General features: G+C 52.0%; 2 protein-coding genes across 3 annotated transcripts; both read left to right on the forward strand.

Moving 5' to 3' along the window:
- Positions 1-2,495: 2,495 nt before the first annotated feature.
- On the forward strand, positions 2,496-5,846 carry LOC102282465 (kallikrein-4). Of its 2 annotated transcripts, none has more exons than XM_070387298.1 (4): positions 2,496-2,632; positions 3,179-3,344; positions 3,431-3,567; positions 4,435-5,846. In XM_070387298.1, the coding sequence occupies exons 2-4, from the start codon at positions 3,218-3,220 to the stop codon at positions 4,585-4,587; spliced, it is 417 nt and encodes a 138-aa protein (XP_070243399.1). In that variant the 5' UTR covers positions 2,496-2,632; positions 3,179-3,217; the 3' UTR covers positions 4,588-5,846. The 2 variants fall into 2 exon arrangements, with proteins under 2 accessions (XP_070243399.1, XP_005898491.2); XM_005898429.2 differs by having other exon boundaries at positions 2,501-2,632; positions 3,091-3,344; positions 4,435-5,843.
- Positions 5,847-14,736: 8,890 nt separating this feature from the next.
- Positions 14,737-19,709, forward strand: KLK15 (kallikrein related peptidase 15). The gene is made up of 5 exons (XM_005898430.2): positions 14,737-14,784; positions 17,829-17,977; positions 18,280-18,563; positions 18,689-18,825; positions 19,453-19,709. Exons 1-5 carry the CDS (start codon positions 14,737-14,739, stop codon positions 19,603-19,605), a joined length of 771 nt encoding a protein of 256 aa, XP_005898492.1. The 3' UTR covers positions 19,606-19,709.
- The last annotated feature ends 342 nt before the right edge of the window (positions 19,710-20,051 follow it).

Here is a 20,051-nt window from a genome sequence, read left to right on the forward strand (position 1 = left end):
GAGAATAAAAGAAAAAAAAACAGACAGTGTGTGTACGTGTGTGAGAGAGAGAGGGAGGGAGAACCAGAGAGAGAGAGGAGAAAGCTGACAGGCCACCAAGCAAGAAGGGGGCAGTGAGACCGGGGTCTCCCGGCCCCTCTGGCTCACTGAGCTCAGCCTGGCACCAGGCAGCCTGAGAGCTCTGAGCTGGAAGCTGGCAGCACCTCGCCCCAGGAGTGTGTCCCTAGGGGGCAGGCCAGCCCAGCTGGGGATGCTTATAAGCTCCCCAGGGGGCCCCTGCTGGAGGCAGCAGGCAGGAGCCCAGCCCAGTGTAGGATCCCAGAGCCCAGAGGCAACCAGGTGAGCGTTCCACCCACTACTCCCCTAAGAGCAGTCTTCATGATCTACTCTCCCTACAGCTCCGTGTCCCTGTGGTTCTCAGCCTCCGGACCTTGGGTCTTCAGGTCTGCTTCCTCCAAATAGGTCTCTAGTTAGGAGGGTCTCTCCAGTCCTCCCTGTGTCTCCCCTGGTCTATTTCCCTGAATCTCTCTCTCCCAGACTCTGACTCTCAGCCAGCCTCTGATGTTCCCTCTTCTCTGCATCCTTGAAGGCCCTGTCTCCATCCTCCTACATCTCCCAGTCTACAGATGGAGAGACACATTCTCCATCTCTTCCTCTCCACCCACCACTCTCTCTCTTTCCACTTCTCTCTCAGCCTCTCAGTCTCTCCAGGCTGTGGGTCTCTGGGCCATGAGCTCAGACACTGCGATGTGTGTGTGTGTTGGAGAGGGGGTGGTATATCCAATAATATCCTGGGGGTGGGGGGGGGCAGGAGTGGAGAGAGAGACTGATGGAAAGACTTGGTTCCCTAGAGACTGACCCTTATACAGGTGCTGAAGGATGACCACAGCAGGAAATTCCTGGGGCTGGTTCCTGGGGCATCTCCTCCTCAGTGTCACAGGTATCTGAGTGAGGTGTGTGTGTGTGAGATTGTGTCTGAGGCTTGTTACTGGGTGGGCACGACTCAGGGTCCTCCAGCACCCGACTGAAGCTGCGTGGGTGACAGTACGGTGTGACGGTTGCTCTCTGGATGCACACATGTGATTCCCTGTATCACAGGGTGTTTGCATGGGTGCCACCTGTGTACTGGCATGTGTGTGGCTTTGCACGCCTCCGTGTAGTCATACCCATGAGAGTCGGTGCATGATTGGGGGAACGGCTCTGACAGTCTATGCCTCTGGATACCCTGTGCAGTGACAATGCTGAGAGGACCTGAGTGATGAGGCTGCAAGGACCCGTGGAGCCGGAAAGTGTGAAAGTGTCAGTCGCTTCAGTCGTGTCTCGTTCTTTGCAACCCCATGGACTGTAGCCCCCCAGGCTTCTCTGTCCATGGGATTCTCCAGGCAAGAATACTGGAGTGGGTAGCCATGCGCTTCTCCAGGGGATCTTCCCGAACCAGGGATGGAACCCTGGATCTCCTGCACTGCAGGCAGATTCTTTACCGTCTGAGCCACCAGACCTTGCCTGGGGTACCCCTGAAAGGGAGATTACGCTTCTAGGAGAGTCACCCACTGCTGGCAATCTGCGCCTGCTTCTTGGGTCTCCAATCCCGAGAGGCCCCAGGGATCCACATTAGGACAGTGTGATGGGGTTTCTGTGTCTGCTGGCTGTCTGCTGCCCTGGGGGGGACAGGACTGAGCCGAGTTGGGCAAGACACCAGGGCTACAGATACTGGCACTGCCTCCCTGAGCGTCTTCCTCTGTCGCCCTTGCCTCTGCCACTTTGTGTGGAGGGGTCTGCTCGTGTTGGGAGATTGAGGCCCCAGCAGTGCACAGGCCTGCCGTGGTGCTTGTATGTGTGTGAGAGAGAGAGCGATGGAGTGTGGGTCTGGGAGATGGGTGTGACGAACTCGAAGCTGAAACTCTTCCCTGACAAGTGACCCTACCTCTGTGAACCCGAACCCCCGCCCCCCCCCCCCGCCCCAAGGAACCTGATGCGTGGAATTAAAGCCCCGCACTGTGACCCCTCCCCAGTCTCCTCACTAATCCTTGACCCCGCCCCTAGGACTCTTACTGCCCGCAGGATCCCTGACTCCATCCCTGTGGTTCTGACCACACCCGCCCACCGAGAGGTCTAGTCCCATCTGACCGCCATGCACCGAAGTGCACTGTGACCCCGCCCCAAGAGGCCTAGTCCCGCCTCCTGTTTGTCTCCCAGCTCTGACCACGCCCCCGTGCACCGAGAGCCCCGCCCCCAACCCCTCTCCCGCTTGTCCGGCTTCCACCCTGAGCTACGCCCCCTCACCGCGGCAGAAGCCCCGACCACGCCCATCATCAGTGGTCACGCCCCCTAGAGCCAAGGCCACAGGAGTTAGTGTCCTACTTTCTGGGCCTCTGGCTCAGTCCTGACCACGCCCCCACACCGAGCCCCGCCCCCAGAAGTCCCGCTTCGGCTCAGAGCAGGGTCCCCCAGCCCTGCCTCCGCCCTCAGGATCCCTCGCCTGGGGCGGCAGCAGCCGCATCATCAACGGCGAGGACTGCCGCCCGCACTCGCAGCCCTGGCAGGCGGCCCTGTTCTTGGAAAATGAATTTTTCTGCGGGGGAGTCCTGGTGCATCCGCAGTGGGTGCTGTCAGCTGCGCATTGCTTCCAGAAGTGAGTACAGGGCGCGGGGGGGAGGGGGGCGGCGCGGGGAGGAGGGACAGGGGCGGGGCTTGGGTTCTAGGGAGGGTCTGGATGCACTGTTAGCTGAGGAGAGGGGCTTCATAGGTTCAGTCTCCGGGTACTAAAAGTGAAAGCCGCTCTCAAGGAAGGCTGTGTGAGGGAAGCGGGAGCTCTTGCTTTGGAAAGACTCAGAATCCTGGGTTGAAATCTCAGTTCCACTGCTGAGTATCCAGTAAATTAAGGCAAGTCCTTGCCTCTGGATTATTGCTTGTGCATTAGGATTTGAAATCATGACTGGGTAGTGCAGAACTTAGCAAGGAAGATGGGGGTGGGGCAAGGGACCGGAGATGGGGTTGTGGTTGAAAACAGGAATGGAGATAATGGCGTGGCTGCCACAGAACTAACCTGTCCCCACGCTATCCCCGCACCCTCGACCCCGTGGCCCTCAGGTCCTATACCATTGGGCTGGGCCTGCACAGTCTTGAGGCCGACCAAGAACCAGGCAGTCAGATGATAGAAGCCCACCTCTCCATCCAGCACCCAGAGTACAACAAACCATCATTCGCCAACGACCTCATGCTCATCAAGTTGGAAGAATCGGTACCCCCATCTGATACCATCCAGGACATCAGCATCGCCTCCCAGTGCCCGGCTGCCGGGGGGGATTCCTGCCTGGTTTCTGGCTGGGGTCGGCTGGTGAATGGTGAGCTCGGGAGATGGATGTGTCTGGTCTCTCTGAGGGGTTCTCCGCCCAGCCAGTAGAGGCTGATCTGATGCTCTGCGTCCCAGGCAAACTGCCCAAAGTGCTCCAATGTGTGAATATCTCAGTTGTGTCGGAGAAGATCTGCAGTGAACTCTATGCCCACGTGTACCACCCCAGCATGTTCTGCGCTGGCGGAGGCCAGGACCAGAAGGACTCCTGCCATGTGAGAGATGGGGGAAGGGAAGAGGGGAGAAGATCCAGGGAGAGATGGAAAAGGGAGGGGACAGGGACCCCATAATGAGAAGAAACAGAGATATGGGAGAGAGACTGAAAGAGAAATAGACACAGAAATAAAGAGAAGCAAGGAAAGTGAGAAATAGAAATAAAGACAGATGCAGCAAGGCAGAAACAGACATACACACATGCACACCCAGAGAGAAACAGATACATTGACACACAGAAATGAAATGTAAAGTGAAATAGGATAAAAAATCAACATACAAGGAGGTGAAGAGTTGCATAGAGACTCAGAGAGTCATTGAGATAGAGAAGTAAGCTATAGTGGGAGAAAAAGAAGGAGAGACACAGAGATGGAACAGCAGCAAACGCAAGAGAATCGGCCAGCTGTTAGGACATAGGGAGCCGAATTGGGTGTGATGGGGGCTCTGTAGTGGAACCTTTAAGGAATATGTTGCTATCTTTTGTCCTCTCTCTCTCCTGTCTTTGCCTCTCTTCATTTGGCTCCTTTCTGATCTCACATCTATGTCCACTTCTCTGTGTTTTGTTTGTTTTTAATATTCATTTGTCTGTCTATTGGCCTGACCCGGGTCTTAGTTGCATCACGCAGGATCTTCGTTGCAACACGCTGGCTTCTCTACTTGTGGCGCTCAGGCGTCTCTCTAGCTGTGGCACAGTAGCCCGTTGCCCCACTCTAGTTAGTTGCCCCACCGCATGTGGGAGCTTAGTTCCCCGACTAGGGGTCGAATTTGTGTTGCCTGCCTTGGGAAGGGGATTCTGAACCACTGGGCTGCCAGCCGCGTCCCCACCTCTCTGGGTTTTGGATTCTTTATTCTCTGTCTCTCCACAACAGGGTGACTCTGGGGGCCCCCTGGTCTGCAACGGGTCCCTGCAGGGCCTGGTATCCTTTGGACAAGCCCAGTGTGGCCAACCCTACGTGCCAAGTGTCTACACCAATCTCTGCAAGTTCACGGACTGGATACAGAAAACCATCCAGGCCAGTTAACTCCTGCGACTGGGATTCATGAAATTGAACCCCAAAATATAAGCTGCTGAAGGAATTCAGGAATCTAGGTTCCCAGTGCCTTCCACCCTCAGACCCAGGAGTCTAGACCCTCACCCCCAGCTCCCTCCCTCAACCCCAGGAGTCCTGTCCCATCAAGAATCTTTTCCCATACATGATGCCCCCTAGCGGCACGATGTTGACACCACCTTACCATTGGTAGAGAAAGCTGATTTTTCACCGCTTTTGTCCCTTTGCCTAAGCCCTGAAATAAAGTCTAAGAGAGCACCAGCTCTGTTCATACTGTCCTCCTTGCTTCCTTTCCCATCCAAGGGATTCCAGTAGATAGTTTGCCTTCTTTGTGCCTCAGTTTTTTCATCTGGGAATTGGGACCGTGACCAGGAGAGTCACAGGATCCCCTTGGAAGAAGACATACCTGAGAGAAGGTTAAGAGAAACTGATTCTGTGGATGTTGTCTAGTTTCTGAAAAGTCGAATCAGCAAATGGCAAATTAATGGGATTTCCTTATTTTGTTTAATCAACTTTGCCGCTGCTGCTGCTAAGTCACTTCAGTCGTGTCCGACTCTGTGTGATCCCATAGACAGCAGCCCACCAGGCTCGCTGTCCCTGGGATTCTCCAGGCAAGAACACTGGAGTGGGTTGCCATTTCCTTCTCCAAAGCATGAAAGTGAAAAAGTGAAAGTGAAGTCTCTCAGTCGCGTCCGACTCTTAGCGACCCTGTGGACTGCAGCCTTCCAGGCTCCTCCATCCATGGGATTTTCCAGGCAAGAGTACCGGAGTGGGGTGCCATTGCTTTCTCCTGAAATCAGTAATAGACTTTTGTAAAAATGCTAACTCTGGTTCTGCATAATTACTTGAAAAAAAATAGAAAAAAAGCAAAGTTGAAATGCCAAAATATCTTCATGACATTCTGACATTATTGATGAGAAATGACAAAGAGCATGGTGATGTTTTTCATTGCTGTGAAATACGATGATACTGCCAGAGCTTTTAATCTCTTTCGGAACACAGCCGTTTATATTTCAGAGCAACTAAAAAGGAAACTTTGAGAAGATTTGCTGTGATTTTTGCTTGTTTGGTCGATTGGAGAACAAAGGTAACAACCCGTTTTATGACTTCTAAACTGGCCTATAAACGTCATGATCCACCAGATCTGTCAGTAGCTAAAAGTTCCACGGCCAAATTCCATTTTCCCTTGAGAAAGTAAAACAGTGGATTCCCAAACTGCTTGACTTATTTTGGTTTTGACTTCTTCGGTGCATTTTAAGAATTTTTCTCTTGTGGTTGCCTCAGGACCCACCTGCTGTAGCTGGAGACTGGTGGCAAGAATCTGGGGGGCAGGGGTCGGGGAGTCTGAGGATGGAGAGAGGGGTGAGTTAGGACAGAGAGAGAGAGAAGACTGAAGCCCCAAGAACATAAAGAACTGTTATTATACTAAATACAATGGGGCTTCCCTGGTGGCTCAATGGTAAAGAATCTGTCTGACAATGTAGGAGATGCAGGTTCAGTTCCTGGGTCAGGAAGATCTCCTGGGGAAGGAAATGGCAACTCACTTAGTATTCTTGCCTGGAGAATCCCATGGACAGAGGAGCCCGGTGGCAGTCCAGTTACAGTCCATGGGGTGGCAAAAAGTCGGACACGACTTATTGACTAACCAACAACAACTAAATAGAATATACTGATAAGAATTTATATCCAGGAATATCTTCATAAACATATTGTGAACCTATTCTTAAGTAGATATTAAACTTTCTCTGTATCTCTTCAGTATCCTCAAATATATAAAGTAAGTGATGAGATAACTAAGAGAGACAAATCCCTACTCACGATAGAGGACTTGGGGAAATCCCTGGTAGTCCAGTGGCTAGGACTCTGTTTTCACTGCTGATGGCTCAGGTACAAATTCAATCCTTGGTCGAGGAACTAAGATCCCACCAGCCACTCAGTGCGACCAAAAGTAAAAAAAAAAAAAGATTTTAAAAAACATAAAGAGGACTTTAAGGAGCCTCTTAAAAAATAATAGAACAAACAAGATAAAAGTGGATAAGGACATATATGATTTGGACAACGTGATTAACAAACTTTATTTAGTCATCATATATAGAACATTGCACCCAGTATCTGAAGAATATACAACCTTTTCAAATTGCACATATCTACCAGAATGGCTAAGACTAAAAAGAAGGACAGCATGGTGTATTGGTTGTATGTAGAGCAGCGGTAATTCTCACGTATTTCTGGAGGCGGGGGAGTATAAAATGGTACAACTGCCTCGGAAGACAGTTTGGCAGTTTCTTAGAACATAAACATACGTTGTCTACCCCATAACCAGCAAGTCCACTCTTAGATATTCATGTAAGAGCAATGGAAAAAAAAAAAAAACACCTCCCACGAATGTTCATAGGAGCTTTATTCATAGCAGCCAACCTGGAAGCAACCCAAATGTCCATGAAGGAGTGAATGAGCAAACAAACTGTGAACTATTCACTCAATGTAAAATGCTACTCAGTAATAAAAAGCTGAAGTCTTGATACATACAAGAGTATAAGTGCACCTCAAAATCAGGATGCTGAGTAGGGACTTCCGTGGTGGTCCAGTGGTTAAGAAATTCCAGAACCACAGACTCTTAGTTAGTCCAGAATCCTAGGGTCTCAGTCAGTCTAGAACCATAGACCTTCAAAATCTCTGGATTATCAGACCTTCAGATTCTAGAATAGAAAGGCTTGTTGTTGTTGTTGAGTTGCTAAGTCATGTCTGACTCTCTGTGACCCCATGGACAACAGCACCCGAGGCTTCCCTGTCCTTCACTATCTCCTGGAGTTTGCCCAAGTTCATGTCCATTGAATCGCTGATGCCATCCTGCCATCTCATCCCGTCACCCTCTGTATGGATACACATATCCACTATTTTTAGATTCTTTTCCCATATACATCATTACAGAGTACTGAGTAGAGTTTCCTGTGCTATACAGTAGACTGCAATGTTTTATAATTTGATGGGATTGAGAGTTACCTGGGTGGATGCATTTATCAAAACTCATTGAACATGAAATCTATACCTTGCACTGTGTACACCATGATTTTAAAAATATACCTCAAGGCCTCATCCAGTAAGGCAACCCCCTCGCCCCCTCCAAGATCGTCTTGCACCCCACGTCCCACCCAGGTCAAGTGTCTACAGAACGTAAGCCTTGTTTTCCCCTTCAGCGCTTCAGTTGGTTATTTGTCACTGTTGTCTCTCAGTCAGCTTTTTGTAGAATGGGGTTTCAGTTTTGTCTTTTTTTTTTAACACCGGTAAATACTTACATTCAAACCGGGAAGGGGAGGCAGAGGTCTGGCCCCCTGCTCTGCTCCTTTGATGCTGTGGGGCCTACCCCTGGAGCAGACCCTCCTCTTTGGGTTCCGGGAGCTTCTTTGCTTGTAGTTGTCTCAGATTCGACCTGTCCGTGTCGTGCCGCTCAACCCCCTTCAAGATGCCTCTGGAGGGCAGGGGAGACCTGCCTTCCACTGTGACTGGCCTGTGGGGTTCTGACTACCTTGCTGCTTACAGGTTCATGACTTGATTAATTTGTTGTATTCGAAAACTTGAAATGTAGGACGCCATTAAGTGTCTGTTTCTATTTTTGGAATATTTATATTACTTACAATTAATGAATAAAAGTGGGTTTAAAAACCTATCCATGAATGGGGGGGAAATATATATATATACACACATTTGCACAGCATTTACAAAAATTGTACTGATACTGAGCTATGAAGCAAGTCTCACCACATTTCAAAATGTTAAAATACCGAGGTTATTGTCTGGCCACAATGTCATTAAGCTAGGAATTGACAAAATTCCATAACCCGATCTCCAGAATTCGGAGTTGGTCCCCCACACCCCGCTCCGTCTGACCCAGGAGTCCCCGCCCCCCAGCCCGCCCCAGCCCGCCCCCACCCCGCCCCGTCCCTCAGAGCCGTGTGTTGGGCGCCACCTAGCTGTGGAACCCTCCCAGGACAGGAGAAAAAGAGATTCCTTCCGGTTCCGCCCAGCGCAGCACAAGAAATATAAAAAGTCTCAGGGAAAAACCTAGCCGTACATGGGGCGTTCCCCCTCCTCAGAGTCACACTTGCAAGCTGGGGCCGCACACATGTTTTAACTCCCTGGCCTCAGTTTCCCCATTTGTAAACTGGGAAAAGGAGGGGTTCAGAAAAAGAAGCCAAAATTGAGAGACGGGAGAGCCCTTGCTTCTTCAGGTCTTAATCTGCTCTGAGAAAGACCCCAAAACCACCCCTCCCCAAGATTCTCGGAAAACAGGACTGATGATGGCCTGGATTACTCATTAAGTGCCAGGCACAGATTTCACACACTAACACCTCAAAACACTCCGAACAGGCAGAAGCAATTATTAGTCTCATCTATTAGATGGACGACTGAAGCACAGAGAAGCCAAGTGACTTGCCTAAAGACACACAGCATTATGTGTTGGAGGTAGGATTTGACTCTAGGCTGCCTGGAGTCAGAGTCAACGTCTGAATAACGTCCTCTGTTAACCTGTCTTTCACACACCAGCCTAATTCTGATTTACACACCTGCTCTATGCATATCAACTCGTCCAATCTCATCCATTCTCCACTCCCTCCCCTACCCTAAGGCCCCATCACAGATGAGTAATGATAACTAGAGAGAGGTGACGCTTCACACTCAAAGAGCCAAGGACTTCTGGACCATTCTCTTGTCCCACTCTCCAACTTCTGCAGCCTGGGTGACCTTGAACTTCTGGGGTGCTACCCTCCCCCCCATATATCTGCTCCTGTGTGGGATTGTTTACTCTTAGCTCCTTATACTTATCTGTCTTAGATACTCCTTGTAAAACTCTGTGATTTTATCTGATTATTATTAAGTAAAATTACCTGGTTTTTTAAAGATGAGAGACTGAAAGCACTTACCAGAATTTCCAAAATAGTAAGCCGTGGGGCAGGGGCCTGAGCCCAGGCTGTCTGACTCCAGGGCCAGGACCCTGAAACACTACTTTTGACTGGTTCCATAATGAAGGGGAGGGGGTTGTGGAGAGATGAAATTAGAGGAGACCCAACACCACATGGGGAGTTCCCTGGAGCGTCAAGAGTCCAGTGCCCCTTGGGGAGGGGGACAGGATGCAGTGCCTGTCTCCCTGGTAGAGAGGGTTCAAGATGAAGCTTGTTGCCTCAGCATGTGTGCTCAGTCGTGTCTGACTCTTTGCGACCCCCTTGATTGTACCCCGCCAGTCTAAATTCCTCTGTCTATGGAATTTTCCAGGCAAGAATATTGGAGTGAGTTGCCATTTCTTACTCCAGGGGATCTTCCTGACCCAGGAATCGATCCCACATCTCTTGCATCTCCTGCATGGGCAGCAGATTCTTTACCACTAGTGCCACCTGGGAAGCCCCCTGTTCCCTCAGGGTCGGGGTGGGGAGGGGAAATCCCAAAGGGGCTCAAACACCAGGCTGAGACGTTTGTTCAGGGGTGCTGGGGAGTCGCCCCTGGAAGTGCCATGAGCAAGGAGGGGGCGGGGTCGGCTCTGAGTGTCTAGAGAGACCCTCTGAGGCCAACTGCTGAGGGACAGGAGGGGACAGAGTAGAGGATGGCAGGCCAGGGTGGAAGTGGGGGCGAGGTCCAGGAGTAAAGCGGGGCACCTGAGCCAGACCAAGAGGACGGAGGGGAAGGACAGGGGTGGATGCCACTGGGCCGTAGGGAGTGAGGGGAGGGATGGAGTCGTCTGGCCACATGACTGGGTGGACACTGGGGGCTCTCCCTGAGACGGGAAACGTGGGAGGAGGGAGGAGGAGAGTTTGGGAAAAGAGATAAATGAGTTATGACACGCTGAGTGAGACAGACCTGGGGCTTCCCCCGGGTGGGTTGGGGGTGCCTCCCAGGAGTGTGGCTGCCCGAAGCTGGAGTATTAGGGTCAGATGGAGAACTCCTTGGAATGAACCATGGAGCTGATGAAAGAAAGACTCCAGGGAGTGTTCGCAGTTGAAAGACTAGGGCGGGACGAGGGCCTCAGTGGAGGTGAAGAATGTCTGGGGAGATGCCCAGGGGGACATTGATTCCCCACGTCTGACTCTGCCGAGTGGGCGGGGCTAGGGTTGGGGCGTGGACATCACCGCGTCGGGGGCGGGGTGAGAAGGGGCGCCCTCCCCAGGAGCTTGAGCTCAGTTCAGGTAGGAACCTGGGCTGCACGCTGGTGTGAGCTCAGAGTTCCATCTGTGTCAGGGAGACGCTCAGAATACGTGCCTGTGAGAGCTAGTGGGAGGGACAGGTACACGTGTGGTGGTGATGGAAAGTGCTTAGCCTGGCACCTGGGATGCCCTTGCTATGATTACCCCTCGCCACCACCCGGCTAAAGCAGAGGGAGGTGGCTCCAGGGGTGGAGTTGAACAGACAAACTAGGTGGCAGAAGGCAGGGTTCATCTCACCCTCCGTGGTGACCTTTGCTGTGATGCCCCTCTCTGGGTCTCAGTCTCCACCGTATGGTATATGTGTGTGAGTCACTCGGTCGTGTCCAACTCTTTGCGACCCCATGGACTGTAGCCCGCCAGGCTACTCTGTCCATGGAATTCTCCAGGCAAAAATACTGCAGCGGCCATTTCCTCCTCCAGGGGAGCTTTCCAACCCAGGGATCGAACCTGGGTCTCCTGCATTGCAGGCAAATTCTTTACTGTCTGAGCCACCAGAGAAGCCCCAATATTAAGGAGGAAGCCGTAATAATATCCACCTCAGGGGGCTGTCAGAACGATAAATGAGATCATGCGAGGCCAACACTCCATAAACAGCAGTCGCTCAACTGCCAAAGCAGTGACCCACTGTGAGTCCAATGGCTTTGAGCACAAATTTGTGGCAAGAAAAGGAGACAAAATAGTTCTAGAGTAGATTCCAGCCTGGGAAGTCAAACTATAGATGGGGTCCCAGGACATCTGAATATGACAGGGTTCTAGAATGCCTAGAGATGTACAGTTCTGGATTATTTTACTATCTTGGGTTTGAGGGCAGGAGGAGAAAGGGTCAACAGAGGATGATGGTTGGATGGCATCACTGACTCAATGGACATGAGTTTGAGCAAACTCCAAGAGATGGTGAAGGACAGGGAAGCCTGGCATGCTGCAGTCCATAGGGTCACAAAGAGTCAGACACGACTTAGCAACTAAACAATGACAACAAGCCTTTCTAGTCTAGAATCAGAAGGTCTGACATTCTAGAGATTTTGAAGGTCTATGGATCTAGAATGACTGAGACCTTAGGATTCTGGAATAACTAAGAGCGTGTGGTTCTGGAATGTCTGAAAGACATCTGGAGGGCTTAGATACCATCATTCTCCCATATTATCTGTGCAGAAGTCAAGGGCTAGGCATTGGCACTAACATCCTTAACAGTCAGCCCCAATCAGGCAGCCCCTTCCTGTACACGTGATGGATTTCCAGAAACATGGAAGAACTATGCCTATAACAGTTCCCATCTTTTGCTGGGTGATCTGAGATCAGTACCTCCTTCTCCTTGTGTCTCCTCATTAAACTAGCCATGATAGTCTTGAGACAATTTCCCAGGATCCTCTATGGTCCTGAGACTAGAAAACAAATCTAAATTTCCAAAGCTTTGGGTTATCTTAGTGATGATCTCCATTCTCCAGAAAACCAGAATCCAGATTTCAAGCACAATAAAGACGATAGGATCCAGAATAGACTCCAGCGTCCCAGTCTCTGAAGTCATGCTCTAGAGTCAGGATTCTAGGAATCTCAGATTCATGGGAAGCCAGGCCCCTGTCTCCCAGTCCAGTCTTTTAAATACACAATACAGATTTGAAACACGAGACTTCACATTTCAGAGTCTATCCATGTAACCTCAGAGTCTAGACCCACACTCTAGAAATCCAGACCCCCAAAACTGAAAATCCAAAATTTGTCATTTATATTCCAGGCCCCAGAGCCTCGAGTCCTATATTCCAAACACCAGACTTCAATCTCTTAATCTGGACTCTAGTATTCAGAGACACCAGATCTAGAATCTAAGCCTGAGACCTGGCACTCAAAGGCCAGAGTCCAGGATACAGATTCCAGAAGTCAGACTCCCAAATCCACCCCTGACTCCAGGTCATGAGTGCTTGGTTCTAGGCCCCAAACTCAGAATTCAGAATTGGAGATCCAGAATCAAAGATCCAGAATCCAGAATTGGGATGTTCAGACTGCAAGATCCAGAACTGGGTGTCTAGGTCCAGAATTCAAGATCCAGAACTGAATATCCAGATCCAGAATCCACTGTTCAAAATCCAGAATCAGAGATCCACGATCCAGAGCAGAGAGTTCAGAATCCAGAATCAGGGGTCCAGAACTTGGGGGATCCCTGTCCAGCTCCAGAGTCCAAGATCCAGAACCCTTATCCAGGCACAGGAAGCTGGGCTCTAGAATCCAGTTTCTACACTCCAGACCCCAAATTCCCGGTTTACATGCTCCGGACTCCTGGCTCTGTATTTTGGTCTCCTCCAATTTTCTGCTCTTGCCCTACTGCCTCCTCTACCCCCACTCCCCAGACAAACCGCCCCTGGGAGGGAAATTCCTCCTCATAGACTCAGACAAAAACTTCAGCCTCATAAATGCTCATTAGGCCTTGTCCCGCACCCCACCAGCCACCTAGGCGTCCCCGCCTGTAAACTGACTCCCAGCCATTTCCCACCCCACCCTCCCCGCTCCCCCAGGACCCGGGTGGAGCTGGGAGCTTATAAATTCAGGCGTTGGGGTGCCAGCTCCCTTTCTTCTGGCATCCAAGCTGCCCCAGATGCTGCTGGAGGATCTGGAGGGGGTGAGATCCTTGAGATGGGGGAGAGGGCTTGGAGTGAGGAGGGACACAGGTCTGCGCTGGTCTAGGGGAAACAGGAGATGCCCGGGTTCCTGGGAGCAGATATGGACTGCCTGGAGGGATTTTCGTGTCAAGGGCACCTGGGGAGGTCCCTGTGTTCTTTACCGAGACACCAAGCTGGACCTGAACCAAGAAAATGTCCTGTAGATGTAAGAGGGAGCTGCAGTGGGGAGGTGGGGGAGGGGAGGGACCAAATCAGAAGGACATCTTCGAAAGCATTTGTACCAGAGCCAGGAACCAAGGTCACGAGTTATCACCGGAGCAGGTCAGCTCAGCACAATCTCCCTGAGGCCTCCCATGTGCCAGGCGCCTGGCTGGGCAGTGCTGGGGACGCAGAGAGGTGCTGACCTGAGCGTTCCTGGGGATGAAATCAGAGCAGGCACTCTAGGACTCATAAGAGATACCTGCTCAATATCATGGTCTCCCAGCTCAGCTGAGGGCTGAGCCTCAGCGGGCAAATATGAATTCAGAAGCTGAAGGGAAGACGGACTTTAAGCCCCAAGCTTGCCCAGCACCATGCAGTGCTGGGATTCCAGAGTCCAGTCAGGCTGGAACTGCCCTTAGGGAGTTCTGGGTCTGGAAGGGGAGGCAGACACCACTGACTTGGCAGAGGTCAGAAGTGGACCTTGGAGGGAATGGCATACCTAGGAGGAGGAACAGCCTGAACAGAAGTGTAGAGGCATGACATTGCAAGAAGGGAAGAAATGGAAGAATCAACTGCCTCTAGGGCCAGGTCATGAGAGACCCAGCCAGTGAGGCTGGAAGGGGAGAAAACACTCAGGTCCTCACAAGTGAGGCTGGGGGCACTGGGACTTCATCCCGGGGGAACTGGGGGTCTGCAAGGGCTGTGAGTGGAAAAGGAACTGGTCAACTCCAAGCATAGGGGCATTCTGTGGGGGCCATGTGGGAGGACAGGCTGGTGGGGGGTATGGGACTGGTATAGGGTTTGCAGAAAGAATGAATCTTGAACCAGAGCCCTCGGGCAAGTGGATGGTGTTGGCGTCTGCCAGGCCATGGGGACCCCGTGGAGTCTGACTCGGTGCCTGGAGGAACAGCAGACTCCTGCAAGAGGGGGAACCCGGGAGGAAGAGCAAGTTGGGGTGGAGTACAAGGATGCTGAGAAGAGGTGTCTTGTCTTAAGAAAAAGTGGGATGAGTTTGTGCCTGGAGGGGTCCAGGTGGAGGTGTGAGGGGCCAGCCTCACACCAGCTTACCCTCTCCCCTCCCCAGACTTCAGCAGAGCCCTGGTCCCTCCGTCACGATGTGTCTTCTCCTCACCTTCTCCTTCCTGCTGGCGTCTGCAGGTGAGGTGGGCCCAGGTCGGGTCCAAGGGGACCATCTGAGGCTCCCTGTCCCCACCCCCACCTCAGCCACCCACCAACGTCCCCCCCTGGGGTCCCCACCCTACCCCAAGCTCTGTCGGGGGCCCAGGGCTGCTCCGGAGTCCCCGTGATGATGAACACAGCCCTTGGAGGACCCAGACCTGAGTTCGGGTTCTGAGGCTGTCCCTTTCTCGCTGTGTGACCTTGAGGAAATTGCTTCCCTTTCTGGTCCTCGCGCACCTTCTCTAGAAGATGACCTCCCTGTAACAATAATGGCAACGTTTCCATAGTACGATATAGGTAAAGCTTAGGCATGCATGCATGCTGAGTTGGGTCCAACTCTGCAACCCCATGGACCACAGCCCACCAGGCTCCTCTGTCCATGGGATTCTCCAGGCAAGAATACTGGAGAGGGTTGCCATGCCCTCCTCTAGGGGATCTTCCTGACCCAGGGATTGAACCCGCGTCTTCCTGCATCTCCTGCATTGCAGATGGATTCTTTACTGCTGAGCCCCTGGGGAAGCCCCATGGGTGGGTTCTACTGCCCTCATTTGACAGGGGAGGGGGCTGTGACTCGGAGAGGGGTAGCCTCTAGGTCAAGGTGACCCCAGGTGACAGGAGAACTCCAGACCAGGTTCAGCCACCCCCCATGGAGAAATTAAGTGTAACCTGATGCCTCTACTCTGGACAAGCAGAAGGTGGACTGTAATTAACCTCTCCCCACATGATCCTCACTCCTGGGGGCCCCTCAGACCTCCCCCCAACCCCGCTGCCAGCCTCCCCTCTGGCGCTCTCCATGATTCCTCCTCTCTGCCCCCACCCCGTCCCCCCACCTGCCTGCTGCACCCGACTGGGGCCTCCACCCTCCTCCAGCTTCAACTGGCCAGGTGCAGCCTCAGTGCCCAGCTGTTCAGCCCGCACTCTCCGACCTTCTCCGTAGGACAACCCCACCCTTCCCGTGTTAAGCCCCTTGTCCACCACATCCGCGTTCTCCCCCCTCCCCCGGCCTGGCCAGGGCCCTTGGCCCAGTTCCTGACCCCGGAGCCGGGTAGCGTGTGGCCATTTGGTATGGCTGTGTGAAGCCCGCCCCGGTGTGCGTCTCTGTGTGCCTAGGGAGCTGTCACCTTGAGGAGACATATCCACATTGCCCGGTGCAGGGGGTCATGATCTTGACCCTTCCCTGTTCATGTACTTGTGCACAGTGCAGTGTGGGTGGGGGGAGTGTGTGTGTGTGCAAAGGTTACCTTATGTGTCTACATCCTGACCACACATGTGAACCCGGTCCCCAGCTGTGAAATGCAGTTAGTGACCTTGAACACCAAGGCAGTGACTTGAAGGCTGATCTAGAGATGGATAAATGTGTCCTGTCCTGGCTGCCTGTGTCTCCAGCAATGTGTCATTGACCTTGAATGCCACCTCTGTGTTCCATGTCTCCCTGGGTCTGATCTAGTGGGTTCACATCTGAATTCTGGCCCTCTGGGTCGGTTCTATAACTCTGAATCTCCACAAAGTGGCTTGGGAAGGAATCACAGTTTTGACCTTGACTATATTTATGTGAATCTGCACATACATCTGGCTTCCTTTGGCTAAATTTGTGTCGATGACTTGAAGATCCACATGTGTGCCTACATAAGTAAATCTGTATGTCCTTTATTTAAGATAACTAATATTTATTAAGCAGTTACAATGTGCCAGGCATCATACACACCCTCTCTCTTTCTCTCTCTTGCTCTCTCTCCCACTTAATTCTTAGAACGATCCCATTATACAGATGAGGAAATAGAGGCACAGAGAGGTCAATTTGCTCAAAGTCTTGCAGATAATACATTTGAATACAGGAGTTTTTACTCTATCACTTCAGATTGAACCACTACACTATAGATTCATGTTGGTGACCAGTCTTTGGGGACCTGAGTGTGTATTGGTGTCTCTTCCTGTGTACCCTTATTAAAGATTTCACTTTGTTGTTCAGACCCCATGTGCAAGTATGCAAACCTGTGACCCTGTATATGCAGACCCACACAGGAGACTTGATCTGAGCTTCTATGTCCAAATCTGTGTCTGTAAATGTGTGTGTATGCACACACGTACATACACATGCTGGCATCCTAACTATCCCTATTCACATACACACATGGAGTTCTGTGCTGTGATTCTTAAAGCTGCAACCCATGTACGTGCAAATGAATTTCAGCTTAAAGTGTTGGCAATATCAGTTCCTACGTTTAGAAGACTGCCCCTATGTTTGTCCATGACCTTGTGTGGCCACATCTGTGTCCTTGTAAGACACTGCGTTTGGCTGAGATGTCCAGACTCTGGAGCCAAGACTTGTGTCATACATATTGAGAGGCCACATCTTTTTGATGGCTGTGACAGCTCAATGGGTGACCTTGAATGGCTGGTTCCAAGTGACCATCTGTCTGGACCTGAATCTATCATCCTTGTCTCCACTTCCTCTCACAGACGGCTTCCTGCCCTCTTGTCCTTTCCCTGTCCTCGCTCCCAGAGTCCTGTATCAAATGGGTGGGGGCTAAGGGCAGGGACACGGTTCTGGAGGGAACAAGCAGCAGTTGGAGACTTCCCTGGCTGTCCAGTGGTTAAGACTCTGTGCTTCCACCGCAGGGGACCCTGGTTCAAGCCCTGGTGGGGAAACTAAGATCCCACATGCCACGTGACATGGCCAAAAAAAAAAGCCCTTTTTTTGTTTAAAGTAGCTGTTGTAAAAGCTAGAGAGAAAGTTGTGCTAAAAAATCAATAGCAGGGGCAAAAAAAAAAAAAAAAATCAACAGAGGTGAACTTCCTTAGCAGTCCAATGGTTAAGACCGGGGCTTCCGCTACAGGGGCCACGGATCGGTCCCTGGTTGGGGAGGTTCTGCATGCCACTGGTCGAAACAACAACAAAGACAACAACAGGGACATCTGAAGAAGTTGGGGGAATGTGTGGTGAGGGCAGGGTGCAAGGAAGTGTAGGGTGCAAGGGAAAGGACTCTTCCCTCAGGGATCGCCTCTCTCTCCTTTCTCAGTGGCCCAGGACGACAGTGACAAGGTACGGAGGGATGAGGAGTGTGTGCCCCACTCCCAGCCATGGCAGGTGGCCCTCTTCGAGCATGGACACTTCAACTGCGGGGCTTCCCTCATCTCGCCGCAATGGGTGCTGTCTGCAGCCCACTGCCAAACTCGGTATGAATGCTTAGGGTCCTGAGGCGGCGTGGTGGGAGGGTCTAGGAATCTGAGAATCGTGGATTCTGAGGGAGAAAAAAAAAAGAGCTGAAACCGGGAGATTGAGTTCCGGGTGTGTGCATGACTTTGGCACCTTGGTCTCTGAGAGGCAGGGGCTGGAACTATTGGCTCCAGGGCCTTAGGGAAAGCGTAACAGGATCTCCAGATTCCCAGAGGGTCTGGGAACTCCGAGTTAACCGCCCCTTGATATTTCTGTCCTCTCCTCACTGGGCTTGCTGGTAACCACTCGCCCGCCCGCACAGCTTCCTGAGAGTGCGCTTGGGCGAGCACAATCTGCGCAAGCGCGATGGCCCGGAGCAACTGCGGACTGTTTCTCGCATCATCCCACATCCGCGATACAAAGCGCTGAACCACCGCCACGACTTGATGTTACTGCGTCTAACCCGACCCGTGCGTGTCACCGCCGAAGTGCGCCCGATCCCGCTGCCCGCGCGCTGCCCCCAGGCCGGAGAGGCCTGCGTGGTGTCCGGCTGGGGCCTGGTGGCTAACAAGGAGCCTGGGGCCACAGGGAGCCCCGAGTCACAAGGTGCGTAAAAGGATGGAACTGGTTGTCTGGCCTCCCTCGAGGACCTTATTCTCCAGGGCTCTCAGGCGGAGGGGACAAGGGCCTGAAATTTTACAGATTCGCTCCCACTCTACCGTCCTCTGCAGTGAGACTCCCGGATACGTTGCACTGTGCCAACATCAGCATTATCTCCACCGCGTCTTGTAACAAGGACTATGCAGGGCGACTGATGGACACCATGGTGTGTGCGGGCGTGGAGGGCGGAGGCACCAACTCCTGTGAGGTCAGAGCTGACAGGGAGCCATGGAAGAAAGGGAAAGGGCGGGGAAAGGGGTTTGGGAGTTAGAACAGGGGGGCGGGTTTTGCTTGCTGTGGGCCAGGGAAAATGCTGAGGATAGGTTTGAGGAAGGGAGAATGAAGGGCCCTTAGGATGGAGGTGAGGTGGGAGATGGGCTTAGAGAGGTGATGGGTTTGGGTTGTGTTTGGGGTGGATGATGTGGTTTGGGCTGGCCGTTGAGGATGGGTATGAGTTTGGCTTGTTTTCAGATGGTAAATATATCGAGGTTAAGTGGAGGATGGAGATGAATTTTGTTTGGGATCCAAAAGACGGAAAGATTGGGGCTGGGTTGTGTTGAAAGTGAGGATGGACGTGGGTTAGATTAGATTTTGAATGGCAAAGGTGGGGGGTCAGGTTGGGTTGCTGGGTGGGGGGGGTGCAGTTGGACATGGGTTGTATCGAGCTGTGTTGGGTTGAGGTTGGGTTCGAATGGTTTGGATTAAATTGAGTCCTCGTATGTTGAGCTGCGATGGGTTTGCATGGGGGTGGAGGTGGATTGGGTTTTGTTTGAGATTCTGAATGGTGGTGAAGATGGGAATGGGTTCCCATGCAAGCTTCCCCTTCTTCCCACAGGGTGACTCTGGGGGACCTTTGGTCTGTGGGGGTGTCCTGCAGGGCATTGTGTCCTGGGGTGATGTCCCCTGCGACACGACCACCAAGCCCGGTGTCTATACCAAAGTCTGCAGCTACTTGGAGTGGATTAAGGAAACCATGAAGAGAAGCTGACCGTTTGGGCCTACCACCTATGTCCCAGCAGCCCCATCCTGGCCTGGAACGGAACTGGGCCATCCCCCCAAGACCCGATCCAAAGCCCAGAGATTAGCCATGGACTTGCCTGTCTGAGACCAGAGCTGGTGCTCATGGTCACCTGTTTGATACCAAAATAACAGAAAACACTGATGCAAGCTTCTCTGTGGAAGTTTCTGCAACTTACTTCTGGGGGTGAAGGGAAAAAGGGGTCAGAGACTGGGAGGGGAAACCAGAGCCACCAGATCCTGGTCCTTTTCACCCGCTGCCCTGATCTTTAGGTGAGAAGAAACGACATGAAGCAGGGCCCTCTCTGTTCATTCAGCACCTTTTGATCTTGAGCCAAAGATCCCACCTCAGTCAGCCTGGCTTTCCCCATCTCATGTTGCTGTCCTTAGGATTAAATGATGTGATTCATAGGGACT

The sequence above is a fragment of the Bos mutus genome, chromosome 18 (genome assembly GCF_027580195.1).
Source record: "Bos mutus isolate GX-2022 chromosome 18, NWIPB_WYAK_1.1, whole genome shotgun sequence".
Lineage (NCBI taxonomy): Eukaryota > Metazoa > Chordata > Mammalia > Artiodactyla > Bovidae > Bos > Bos mutus.